The following is a 12,047-nucleotide window of genomic DNA, read 5'->3' on the forward strand; positions in this document are numbered from 1 at the left end:
ATGGACTGGAGGACTGTTAAGATGCCAGAGAACAGGGGCACCTGGGTGGCTCAGTGGGTTAAGCCTCTGCCTTCAGCTCAGGTCACGATCCCAGCGGCTCTCTGCTCAGCAGGGAGCCTGTTTCCTCCTCTCTCTGCCTGCTTCTCTGCCTACTTGTGATCTGTCTGTCCAATGAATAAATAAAATATTTAAAAAAAAAATTAAAAAAAAAAAAAAGATGCCAGAGAACAAAAACCCAGACTAGAAGTTAAGGTGTAAGTAAAGTTTAAACGGGACATGATTGGATATAGAAGAGAACTAATATCCGCTGTGTATCTTTTCCTATGACCTGTTAGGAATTTTAGATACATACTCATTTAACCCTATTAATAACCCTCAAAGGCGGCATAATTTTACAGATGTGAAAACTGAGGAACAGGAAGGCTCAAACTACCCAATGTTAAATAGCTAGCTATGCAGAGAAGCAAGTCCCCCAATGTAGTCATGCTACCACATTCTGCTTTGTGAGGGGAGGTCCTTCTACTCTCCAAAATGAAAACTGGGTTTGAATAAGTGAGATTAAATATATACTAGCTACCTACATAGGAGAAACACAAAATATAGGACACTGAGCTGGTGACCTGAGATATGTAGATGTGATGCAGAGATTGTAGGGACAGCAAAGTCAGACCTCCTTCATAGAATTCTAAGGATAAACTGATAGGGGTTTCATATCTAATTATTTTCTTTAAGTACAGTAAAACCTCATTAGTCTACAGTATATGGAATTTACAATACTCTACATAGGAACTGAGAAACAACGAAAATATCTGGTAACATTCTTCATACTTCCCTCCCCCAATAGCTGAGCTCGGATCAAAGATGTGTTATTATTTAGTGACTTCTGCCTAATGACCTGAATTCTAGGTAAAAGAATAAATGAGCCAAAACCACAAAGTGTAACTAACATTCTCTACAATGCAGATATACAAATATAAACTACCATATCCTATTCCATTTTTTGTTGATTCACCAGAATTTTTTCCTTTACTGGGAATTTTACTTTAATAAGGCCTTTTGCTAGGCAATGGACACACAGAGCTGAGTAGACCTTGTAAGAGCTTAGTCCATTTAACACTGGCAATCATGAGGCCACCAAGAGTTCACAACTGGGACACCACAAAAAATAGGGCCAAAACAGAAAGACACAGAGAATTAAAGTACCAATGATAAATTAGGTCAAACTATTCAAAAGCAAATAGGAGTTTATCAGGAAGCAAAGGGAAGGAATATTTTTTGAGACCTGAAAGCATGCAACAGTGTGATGTGTTCAAGGAATGGCAAGGCATTCCATGTGATTGGAGAGCCGGGGGTTTGGCAGGATTCATAGTGATTAGATCCTAAAGAGATACATTATTTTAAGACATATACATTAAGTCTTGTGGATCAACCTTTCCCACAGTTAAGACCATGGATTCTTTGAAATCACAATGTGAAGAAGAAATAACAATAATAATACATACTTAAAACTTCTGATTCTTTAGCTTAAAATCTAAGAGGTATAAAAAATATGAATCATTTTATTTAAAACCCCGAAATAGCAGAGATGAAATCATCTTTTATTTTCATCTTATATTTGGTTATCAAGAGACATGCAAAACCCTCTTAATTTTAATGAGAACAGTGTTTTTGTGTCTTTTTATCACATATCCGCTTAATATTAGGTGTAATGTTGCTAAGTCGAATCCGCATATGAGGTGCAGCATCAAGTCTTTTCCTGTATTTCGTTTTTGTTGCAGCATAATATGAAAATCCCGTTTCACACAGGTGCATTGTAGCAAAAGGAAGAAGTACACGAACTGCACGCCTCGCAATGCTTGGGTACTCTTGAATTAGGCTACTCCAAAAATCATTTAGTGAAAGTTCACTGAAATTTTGTTTCACTTGAGAATCAGATGTTAAATCAATCAGGCTCTCATAGTCCCGTGCTACTAATGAGACTGGCTTAACAGTTACTGTAAATGGATTTCTAACCCAAGTGTTATTGTCATTTGTTACAGGAAAATATTTTAACAGAGTAGAGCGCAAACCCCTTAGGTGCTGCACAATGGCACTACAAATATCTTTATCGACTGTAGAATTAATTTCAGTCAAAAAGTCACTGAGTGTAGGAAAACAATCAAAATTTTCTTCTTCTACAGATGAAGCCCAAAACTCTAATTTTCTTAACAATGATGACATTTTATCAAAAACTGTAAAAACTGTTACATTTTTTCCTTGCATTGATAGATTAACCTCATTTAATTTAGTAAAAATATCTGCAAGATATGCAAGTCTTAGCAGCCAAGATGAATTTGTTAAACAATCAGATAGTCGAAAAGCAGAATCCATGAAAACCAAGAGTTCACGACGAAGCTCAAAAAGTCTTACGAGAACTTTACCTCGGGAAAGCCACCTCACCTCTGTATTCAGAAGAAGTGCTGTGTGCTGGGCACCCATTTCCTCACATAAAATTTTTAGTAGCCTGGATTGATGTGGTCGAGCTTTAATGTAATTGATGATTTGTACTGCCTGATCTAGCACATTTTTCAGAGATGCAGGCATTATTTTAACCGCTAGTGCATGTCTATATAATAGGCAGTGACTACTGGTGCTTTCGGGAGCCACATATTTTATCAAGGTGACAGCCTCAGCAATTTTCCCGTCCATTGCCCTAGAAGCATCGCTACAAACATCAACACATTTTTCCCATTCAATTTCATGTTTCTGCATAAAACTGTTGATGCAGTTGAAAATTTCTTCACCAGTAGCATTACTTTGCAAAGATTCACATAAGAGTAGGTCTTCCTCAATAGATTTATTAAACCTATAACGAACAAACACAAGCAGCACAGCCAGTCCTGACACATCAGCTGATTCATCTAGCTGCAGTGAAAACCCATCACAAATTTTCAGTCTACAAACAAGCTCTTCTTCAATGTCAGCAGCAAGATCCTTAATTCGACGTGCAACAGTACTATTTGATAGTTGTACTGCATCTATTTTTTTACTGTATTGTTCATCAAACATTCGCATCACAACATCTTTTGCACAAGGCTTGATAAGCAATTCTCCAATAGTATGAGCCTCTCCACTCAGGGCTATATGGTAACTTACATTGTATGATGCCTCTGTAGCACTTTCATTATCTGTATTGACGATTTTAGGTGTTGGAGGTTTGTTATTTTCAGGCGAATCAAGATGTTGCTTGAAAAAGCTTATGTCTTTGTCTTTGTAGGCAGCATGTTTAGTTTCCAAATGTCTTCGAAGTTTACTAGGGGCCAAAGAACTATTTGATAAAATTTTCTTACATAACACACACTGAGCATGAGGTGCATCTCTATTTCCAAAGTAAGTAAATCCAAAAGACAAGTAACTTTCATCATATTTTCTTCTTTTTGGTTTCTTACTAAATGTTGTTATTTTGTTGGAATTGGACATAAATTTGACCCTGGAAAGCTCACCTTCTGATTTTTTAGAAACTGAAGGCTGCAACTGTTCATCCTCGCTTTGTAATATTCCAACCTTTTGATCATTTGATTCAGACACAATTTGGTAACAAAAAGATTCTACTTCTTGTTTAAGACTTCCTTGTTTCAACAACAGATCCATAGGCAATGTGTTTGTGGTACAAAACATGGTTAATTTAGAATAAACATTGAGTATCACAAATGTGTTGAAATTATACAACAGGATACACAGAAGATGAGCAATCATCAAAGAGATGATACAGAGCAACACATCAGTTAATTTGTAAATGCTGCCTATGCATCAATGCGCAGATGGAACATCACACGTTCGTGTATCAGGTGATTTCTCATGCGACTTCCTGGTGCTCTCAGGTATGGCACACCTTTTCTTAAATGTAGATTATCACATAAAAATAAAGCTATAGAAATGAGTTTAGTAGTCTTAAACTTATATTTGAAAATAAAGTATAAAGAAAACGATTGTTAGCATTGATCTTTTTCTCAGAACACTTATTAACGTAGAGAGTATTAATGTTCTATAAAACACATCTTGGGAACCACTGGGGTAAGAAATAATGAAGTAAGTAAGTACATTTTTAACGAAGGGACCTTGAGGAATATGTCCCACAGCAGGGGTTGGCAAACTTTTTCTGTAAAGAGCAATACAGTAAATATTTTTTACTTTATGGGCCATATGGTCTTTGCTGCAACTATTCAACCTTGTAGTTGCAGCATAGTAGCAGACATATATAATACAAAAAGAATGGACACACCTGTGGTCCAGTAAATCTCTACTTACAAAAACAGACAGCATGGGCCATAATTTACCAACCCCTTCTCATGGCATATAGCTTTTAGCTTCTGGATACTTACTGCCACTAGATACATTCACTATGGATATTATTATACATCTGAAGCCTCCTACCAGGACTAGTGACTATCTTGATAAACTATATTAAAGACACACAAACGCAGTTCAAAGTTTTGCAGGACACCGAATTCTGTATCCTAAATACTGTGCTAACACTGAAAAATACAATGTAGACCAAAAGTTAGCTACTAATTCTCTGGAATTAAAATCACATAAATACTTATATCATCCAAATTAATACCCATTGAAAGTAATGTATATTTTACTGATTATTCTATTATAGTACATTCTGTTATACTATAGGTGAAGACTTTACCAGGACCTAAAAAAAATAAACTCTTATTTTAATAGGTTTATTCCTCATACAGTTTTTAAAATCATAATTAAAAGAAGGGTAATGCAAATTTTAAATCCTTTAAAGATGACTAGTAACTCTGCAGGCTAAGGCATACATATTTAGTGTATATCCAAATATATCTGCTTTGATTCCTATTTTATGATTGGGCTACAGAGTAAGCTTTGAATTTTCATGTCACATCCTACAGCAAATGGTTTTCCTATTAATAGCTAGATGGTAAGATACCTGAAATGAGAAGTACTCCCTTCTGCAATCACACTCTCCACCTTGGCAGCTTGACATGCAGACTCTTCAAAAGAATAAAGTTAAGGGATGGGGTGGAAAGGGAGTAACCAAAAGCCTAGAATGAGAAAAATTAAAATTAGACACTGTAAAAGCAGAACTAACTATAAACCCCTAAGATGATTCTTCATTACAATTTATTTTAGATCCAGGCAAATGATTCTCCACTGCAATGCAGTGGACTGAAACAGAAGAAGCCTAGCACAGTAAAAATGCTAGTATTTTCATCTCACTTAATACTCTTGTTCTTTCATTGTTTTGAGACACCCTCCCAACCACTGACTTCACAGAAACACGTTAACACTTTCAAAAACTAAATCTAACTTTTAAAAGTGGTCACATTTTAATGTCTCTAAAACCAAGCATTGAAAGTAATCTAAAATAGAGTTATACCGGGAAGTGTTGTATGAAGTACACATTTTTGCTATAACCCTTTTTGTCCCCTCAACCAATTTCCTGTTAGGTTACTAATGTTTATAGAATGATCATTGTTTACTATGACTGTAACTGCTAGATCCCTCATATAGATTATCTCATTTAATCCTTAAACTCGAGAGTCAGGGACTAGTATTGACCAAATTTAAGAGATGAACTAATAGACTGAGAAGTCATCTGCTAACTTAATACATCTTGTAAGTGAAGAACTAAGAAAAGAACCCAAAAAGTTGGCGCTGCAGAGCCCACGCACCTAGCCATTCCTTGTGTGTGTCTGAATAAATTTCCCAAGCACTAACGGGTGGCAGAAGAGAAATGGATTACAACTGCCAGACAGTCGAGGGTTTCAAACTGCAGCAGCAGAAAGCCCTACTCCATTACTGGGAGCAAAAGAGCAGTAGATTCTCATTTCCACAACCCGATTTTAATTTAACAACAGAGAACTTCGTGGAGCTGCTGGTTGGGGTTAGAAGCCCTCTCCCTGGCTACCCGAGGAGGACACAATGGAGTAAGAAGCTTTGTTTTCCTCACGGAAGGCCTCATCCCCACCTCTTCTAGAGGTGCTTTCCCGAATCTCTCGAGGACAAAGAGTCTAGACTCCCTCGAAAGTCAAGTTTCTATTCCATTACCCGAAAAGGCTGGCAGGCGTTGGGGGGTGGGGAGAAACCCTGTTCTTTTGTCTCTTCTCTGGGTTAAACTGACAGGTAACACCATCCCTTCACCCCCACCTTCGGGCTGTTCCAGCTATGAACACCACCCTCAGGGACAGGAGGGCCGGGTTGAGAGTGCAGTCCAGTCAGAAAGCCCAGGCAAAGGTGGGGGCGGTTGCCCTTTCCAGCACCTACATGCTTCTTTAAACGGTCACTTCGATGTGCTGCCTGGGCCAGCTACGCCTCCTTGTCACAGGTGCGCGCTGCCAGCAGACCCGCCACATCTGGGGGCTCGCCCACCCTCGCCTCCAAAACTCTTCTCTCGCGTCCCCGGGCGGTTTCCTCAGCACCCAACACTATCTCTCTACGTCACCTCCATCAGTGATGGAGACCGGTCTTCGCTGCGGCTGGGCTGCTGGGCTGCGCCGCGGTCCCCAGCTGAGTCTGCGGCCGCCATTTTAAACAGCTCAAGGCAGCAGCCATTTCAGAGCGCACCGCTCAGCCGCCGTGGCGGCTCTGGTCCTCACCTTCACCGAGGCCTGAACAAGGTCAAGAGCCAGTCGTCGCAGACTGGAAGGGGAGAGGGAGGGAGGGGGGAATGAAAAACAAAACAGAGGGAGGAAGGATTCGGGGACAGGGTGATGCTCTCAGCTCGGGGATACCGCCTATGCCACCTCCATAGAGATCCGGTTCGCGGCTGGCGCGGTCGTTCCTCTGAAGATAAATTTAGCACTCTGGAGCAGACGAACTTACGGTCTCCACGAGCGGCTCCTCTACCGCCCAATCAGCTCCAGAGCTGCTCTCCGCCACCAATCCACGCGGAGCAGTGGGGCGGGACCAAAGGAAAGGACCAAGCTCGGTTGATGCGCGCCCCGGCTGCCGCGGTGGTGCTGGGTTCGGGCGAGCGGGGTGTCTCCGCTGGTGCAGGACGTGAAGCGATTGTTTTCAAACTTCCCTGGGTTCCCTGTAGCCCGGTTGCTTGTTTAGGATGCAGGTTCCCGGGTACTGCCAGACAGAGTTAGTTGTCCCATGAGGTTGGACTGGGCTCCGGGAATCTGCATGCTTGTAGCACTGGCGTTCTGCCCAAGCGGCGGCGATTTGTGTGATTCGCAGTTACCCCTAGGAGCGCGCGGAACCGCGACTGCGGCTGCTTTCACGACCTCTTTGTTTTCCGAGCCGCACCCTAGGCTCAGGTTTCGCAGCCGCCCCCTCTCTCCCTGGTTTTCCTTCTGGAGTGGGGCTGGAGACGCCTTCTCCTTTCCCCGTGCCTCCCGACGCTGCTATGTAGGGGGCTCTCAGGCGAGCTGAGCCTCGCGCCGGACGGAGCTCTCGGGTGACCCCGGATGCAATCGGGGCTGCCGTGTAGGAGTGTGTAGGGATAGTGGCGTCTCCGCTGTGTCCTACGGCGGGTCGCTTGGCACCCTCCGGGAGGGGGCCTTAGGCCGCCTGCACGCGCCGACCGGCCCGCAGGACTACACCGTTTGCTCTCTGCCGCATTCGGGCGCTTTAAGCCTGCTGCTCTCCCACGCCCCACCGCTGTTAGGAAAAACAGCATAGCAGAGGTTGCGGGCTGTGTTATTTCTCCCTTGGCGATCTGTCGTGGAGACCAGGAGCTGGGTTTTCCAAATTGGCCCCTTAAAATACATACGCGTCTAGGAGTAATTTGTTTAAGTACGAGTAGCATTGAACAGTAGGTCCCACTGTAATATTTTTGCCTTTGTCGGCCCCTGAAAATAGCTAAGTGAATATTGGGTCATGTTTTCAGGCACTGCTCTCAAAGACAAAATCCCCGGCTTGTGGTCAAAAGCAAGGCGGCTTCTGTTTTTCTTAAACACGCTTCTTCCCATATGTGAACAAATCTCTTAGGCGTAGGAAGAAGCCCACCCTTAAAATTTTCAGGAGGACGGTATAGATGATCTCCCTGGACGATAATAGAAGACAGCATTTGGTCCTAAATATTTTTAAGCCAATTCAGCGTCTTCAGATTTTTAACCTATAATAAGCTATCCGTGTATCTTCATTATTAAAAAAAAATTATTTCTGTGAAATCAAATAATCAAAGTTTCAAGTTTGAACTTCATGGTCAAAGGTAGGATGGGAATCAGCGACACCTCGGTGGCTCAGTCGGTAAGTGGCTTTCTTTGGCTCAGGTCATGATCCCAGTGTCTTGGGATCGATTCTTGTATTGGGCTCCTTGCTCTCTGCCTGCCGCTCTGCCTACTTGTGCTCTCTCTCTCTCTCTCTCTCTCTCAAATAAAAAAAATAAGATCTTTAAAAAAAAAAAGGTGGGAATCATTTTTGGGAAGGGCGATGCAGGAGCAAAGAGTTTCCTTTTGTCATTGCAGGAGTTGTCTAACTCGATAATAACATTGGAAGAGTATCCCATAATTTCATATGTTTTATATTTCAGAATAAACTTTTACATATAAGTTCTCCATTTAATCTTCACATCTGGTTTCCATCTTCAAGAACTGAGAAAATCTAAAACATTCAGTTGATGGGAAAAATAGCGCTTAAACAAGTTCAACTAAAGTCTAGGGCTTAACCTATGTCTTAAACATCTGAAGAGTCTGATAATTAAGGACTTGAAACATAAGAGTTTTTTTCTGTAATTGCTTAGTCAATAAATTATCATGTAATGTGGGTCGATGAGTCAGGTTAGAGTATATATAAACAATGTAGTACTCAGACCAATAATGATAATAGCTAACATTTACTGAGTACATAGTACAAGCCAGGGGCTGTTATACACACTTTTTAAGGTTAATTAACTCATTTACTTTTCAAACACAACAACCCTATCAGATGATTGTTCCTATTTTACAGATAAGGAAATTGAGCAGATTGATAATAACTTGCTCAAGTTCCCTCATCTAATTGGTACCAGAGCTTAGGTTACGTGCAATGCTGGTTGTAGGAACTATAACCCTGTGGGTCTAGATGGTGTTTGTGCAAATGCACTTGCAAACTCGCATTAGAAAACTATTGTGAATAAGACTATAGAAAAATATTGGGTAAGTAGGTAGAGCCTTATTGTTAAAAAAGAACTCCGTTTGTTGCAAGTAAAATCATCACTGGAAACAGTGGCAAGAATTTCAACTGATACCCCAAATTTGCAGCTCCTGTTGCTATAGAGGTCTGAGATAGCAATTCTATTTGTTTTGGTTGCATGAGTTAATTTGCTTTGCAGTTAGGTTTACCAGAAGTGTGTGATGAGACAGGAAGCTCTGGAACCAGTAATGTAGGTCAGAGTGTCCCACCCCCTGCCCATCATACTCCTCCATCCTTCAGTATATATGGGCTACCCTGGCTGGGGAAGATGGCAGCCAGGGCAGGCCTGAGTGAGCTGAGAGCTGGGGCCCATCTGCTGATCTTACACTTGCTCCTGAGCAGGGCAGCAAGTCCTTCTTAAAAAAAGATCTCAGTAGTACATCTCCATGTCTGGCACTGTGTATAACCTTTATTAAAAGGTGATAAATTAGTACAGTTTTCATTATTTTTGTGAAAGTTATCATTATTGTGATGTGTATTTTGTCAACTTTTAAGATGTATGAAACACTTAAGAGAATTTAATGACCATATGTAAGAGATTGATTTATTGGTATTATATTTACAAGAGTTATATGGGTGCTTATAAAGATTTCACCAGGGCGCCTGGGTGGCTCAGTGGGTTAAGCCGCTGCCTTCGGCTCAGGTCATGATCTCAGGGTCCTGGGTCTAGCCACTCTTGACTTACCTTCATACTCCATATATACAGACATCAAATTGTTACTTTCTGTGTAAACATGACGATTCACAGACCTGTACCCCTGGGGCTAATAATATATTATATGTTAATAAAAAAATTGTTATTTTCTTTGAATGTTGCTTAGGTGCATTCCCTTCCCTCCATTGCTCTTGCATGTTCTCCACACCAAGCTCCAGAAATGTTCCTTCTAAATTTTTACTACAGTCTTGCTGGCTTCCAGTCTTTCTCCATTTAATTGGTTTTGTATACCAATATTCTATGTTTTATTATCTTCAGTGACTCACTAATTCTCTTCTATGATGGTATAGAAACATAAAACTTTAGAGCTGAAGAGAATCTTTTTTTTTTTTTAATTTCTTTTCAGTGTAACAGAATTCATTGTTTTTGCACCACACCCAGTGCTCCATGCAATATGTGCCCTCCATAGTACCCACCACCTGGCTTCCCCAACCTCCCACCCGCTGCCCCTTCAAAACCCTCAGGTTGTTTTTCAGAGACCATACCATAGTCTCTCATGGTTCACCTCCCCTTCCAATTTCCCTCAACTCCCTTCTCTTCATCTCCCTATGTCCTCCATGTTATTTGTTATGCTCCACAAATAAGTGAAGCCACATGATAATTGACTCTCTCTGCTTGACATATTTCACTCAGCATAATCTCTTCCAGTCCCATCCATGTTGATACAAAAGCTGGGTATTCATCCTTTCTGATGGAAGCATAACACTCCGTAGTGTATATGGACCACATCTTCTTTATCCATTTGTCCGTTGAAGGGCATCTTGGTCCTTCCCACAGTTTGGTGACTGTGGCCATTGTTGCTATAAACGTTGGGGTACAGATGGCCCTTCTTTTCACTACATCTGTATCTTTGGGGTAAATACCCAGTCATGAAATTGCAGGATCATAGGGAAGCTCTATTTTTAATTTCTTGAGGAATCTCCACACTGTTCTCCAAAGTGGCTGCACCAACTTACATTCCCACCAACAGTGTAAGAGGGTTCCCCTTTCTCCACATCCTCTCCAACACACGTTGTTTCCTGTCTTGCTAATTTTGGCCATTCTAACTGGTGTAAGGTGGTATCTCAACGTGGTGTTTTTTTTTTTAATTAAATTTATTTATTTTCAGCATAACAGTATTCATTATTTTTCACCACACCCAGTGCTCCATGCAATCCGTGCCCCTGTAATACCCACCACCTGGTACCCCAACCTCCCACCCCCCCGCCATTTCAAACCCCTCAGATTGTTTTTCAGAGTCCATAGTCTCTCATGGTTCACCTCCCCTTCCAGTTTCCCCCAACTCCCTTCTCCTCTCTAACTCCCCATGTCCTCCATGCTATTTGTTATGCTCCACAAATAAGTGAAACCATATGATAATTGACTCTCTCTGCTTGACTTATTTCACTCAGCATAATCTCTTCCAATCCCGTCCATGTGGATACAAAAGTTGGGTATTCATCCTTTCTGATGGAGGCATACTACTCTATAGTGTATATGGACCACATTTTCCTTATCCATTCGTCCGTTGAAGGGCATCTTGGTCCTTCCCACAGTTTGGTGACTGTGGCCATTGCTGCTATAAACATTGGGGTACAGATGGCTCTTCTTTTCACTACATCTGTATCTTTGGGGTAAATACCCAGGAGTGCAATTGCAGGGTCATAGGGAAGTTCTATTTTTAATTTCTTGAGGAATCTCCACACTGTTCTCCAAGGAGGCTGCACCAACTTGCATTCCCACCAACAGTGTAAGAGGGTTCCCCTTTCTCCACATCCCCTCCAACACATGTTGTTTCCTGTCTTGTTAATTTTGGCCATTCTAACTGGTGTAAAGTGGTATCTCAATGTGGTTTTAATTTGAATCTCCCTGAGGGCTAGTGATGATAAACATTTTTTCATGTGTTTGATAGCCATTTGTATGTCTTCACTGGAGAAGGGTCTGTTCATATCTTCTGCCCATTTTTTGATATGATTATCTGTTTTGTGTGTGTTGAATTTGAGAAGTTCTTTATAGATCCTGGATATCAACCTTTTTCTGTACTGTCATTTGCAAATATCTTCTCCCATTCCATGGGTTGCCTCTTTGTTTTGTTGACTGTTTCCTTTGCTGTGCAGAAGCTTTTGATTTTGATGAAGTCCCAAAAGTTCATTTTCACTTTTGTTTCCTTTGCCTTTGGAGACATAGCTTGAAAGAAGTTGCTGTGGCATAACAGTAT

General features: G+C 41.2%; 1 protein-coding gene and 1 long non-coding RNA gene across 6 annotated transcripts in view; one reads left to right on the top strand and one right to left on the bottom strand.

Moving 5' to 3' along the window:
- Window positions 1-1,577: 1,577 nt before the first annotated feature.
- Window positions 1,578-6,971, bottom strand: ZBED5 (zinc finger BED-type containing 5). Of its 5 annotated transcripts, none has more exons than XM_032360473.1 (2): window positions 6,838-6,971; window positions 1,578-5,057 (listed from the first exon to the last, which is right to left on the bottom strand). In XM_032360473.1, exon 2 carries the CDS (start codon window positions 3,733-3,735, stop codon window positions 1,651-1,653), a length of 2,085 nt encoding a protein of 694 aa, XP_032216364.1. In that variant the 5' UTR covers window positions 3,736-5,057; window positions 6,838-6,971; the 3' UTR covers window positions 1,578-1,650. The 5 variants fall into 5 exon arrangements, with proteins under 5 accessions (XP_032216364.1, XP_032216360.1, XP_032216362.1 ...); XM_032360469.1 differs by lacking the exon at window positions 6,838-6,971 and adding an exon at window positions 6,612-6,831; XM_032360471.1 differs by lacking the exon at window positions 6,838-6,971 and adding an exon at window positions 6,458-6,831.
- Window positions 6,972-7,464: 493 nt separating this feature from the next.
- Window positions 7,465-12,047, top strand: part of LOC116600309 — a 35,664-nt gene continuing 31,081 nt past the window's right edge. The window contains exon 1 of the long non-coding RNA XR_004289579.1: window positions 7,465-8,211. This is a non-coding gene — a long non-coding RNA (uncharacterized LOC116600309). The remainder of the gene's footprint in view (window positions 8,212-12,047) is intronic.

Source organism: Mustela erminea, chromosome 9, assembly GCF_009829155.1.
Source record: "Mustela erminea isolate mMusErm1 chromosome 9, mMusErm1.Pri, whole genome shotgun sequence".
NCBI lineage: Eukaryota > Metazoa > Chordata > Mammalia > Carnivora > Mustelidae > Mustela > Mustela erminea.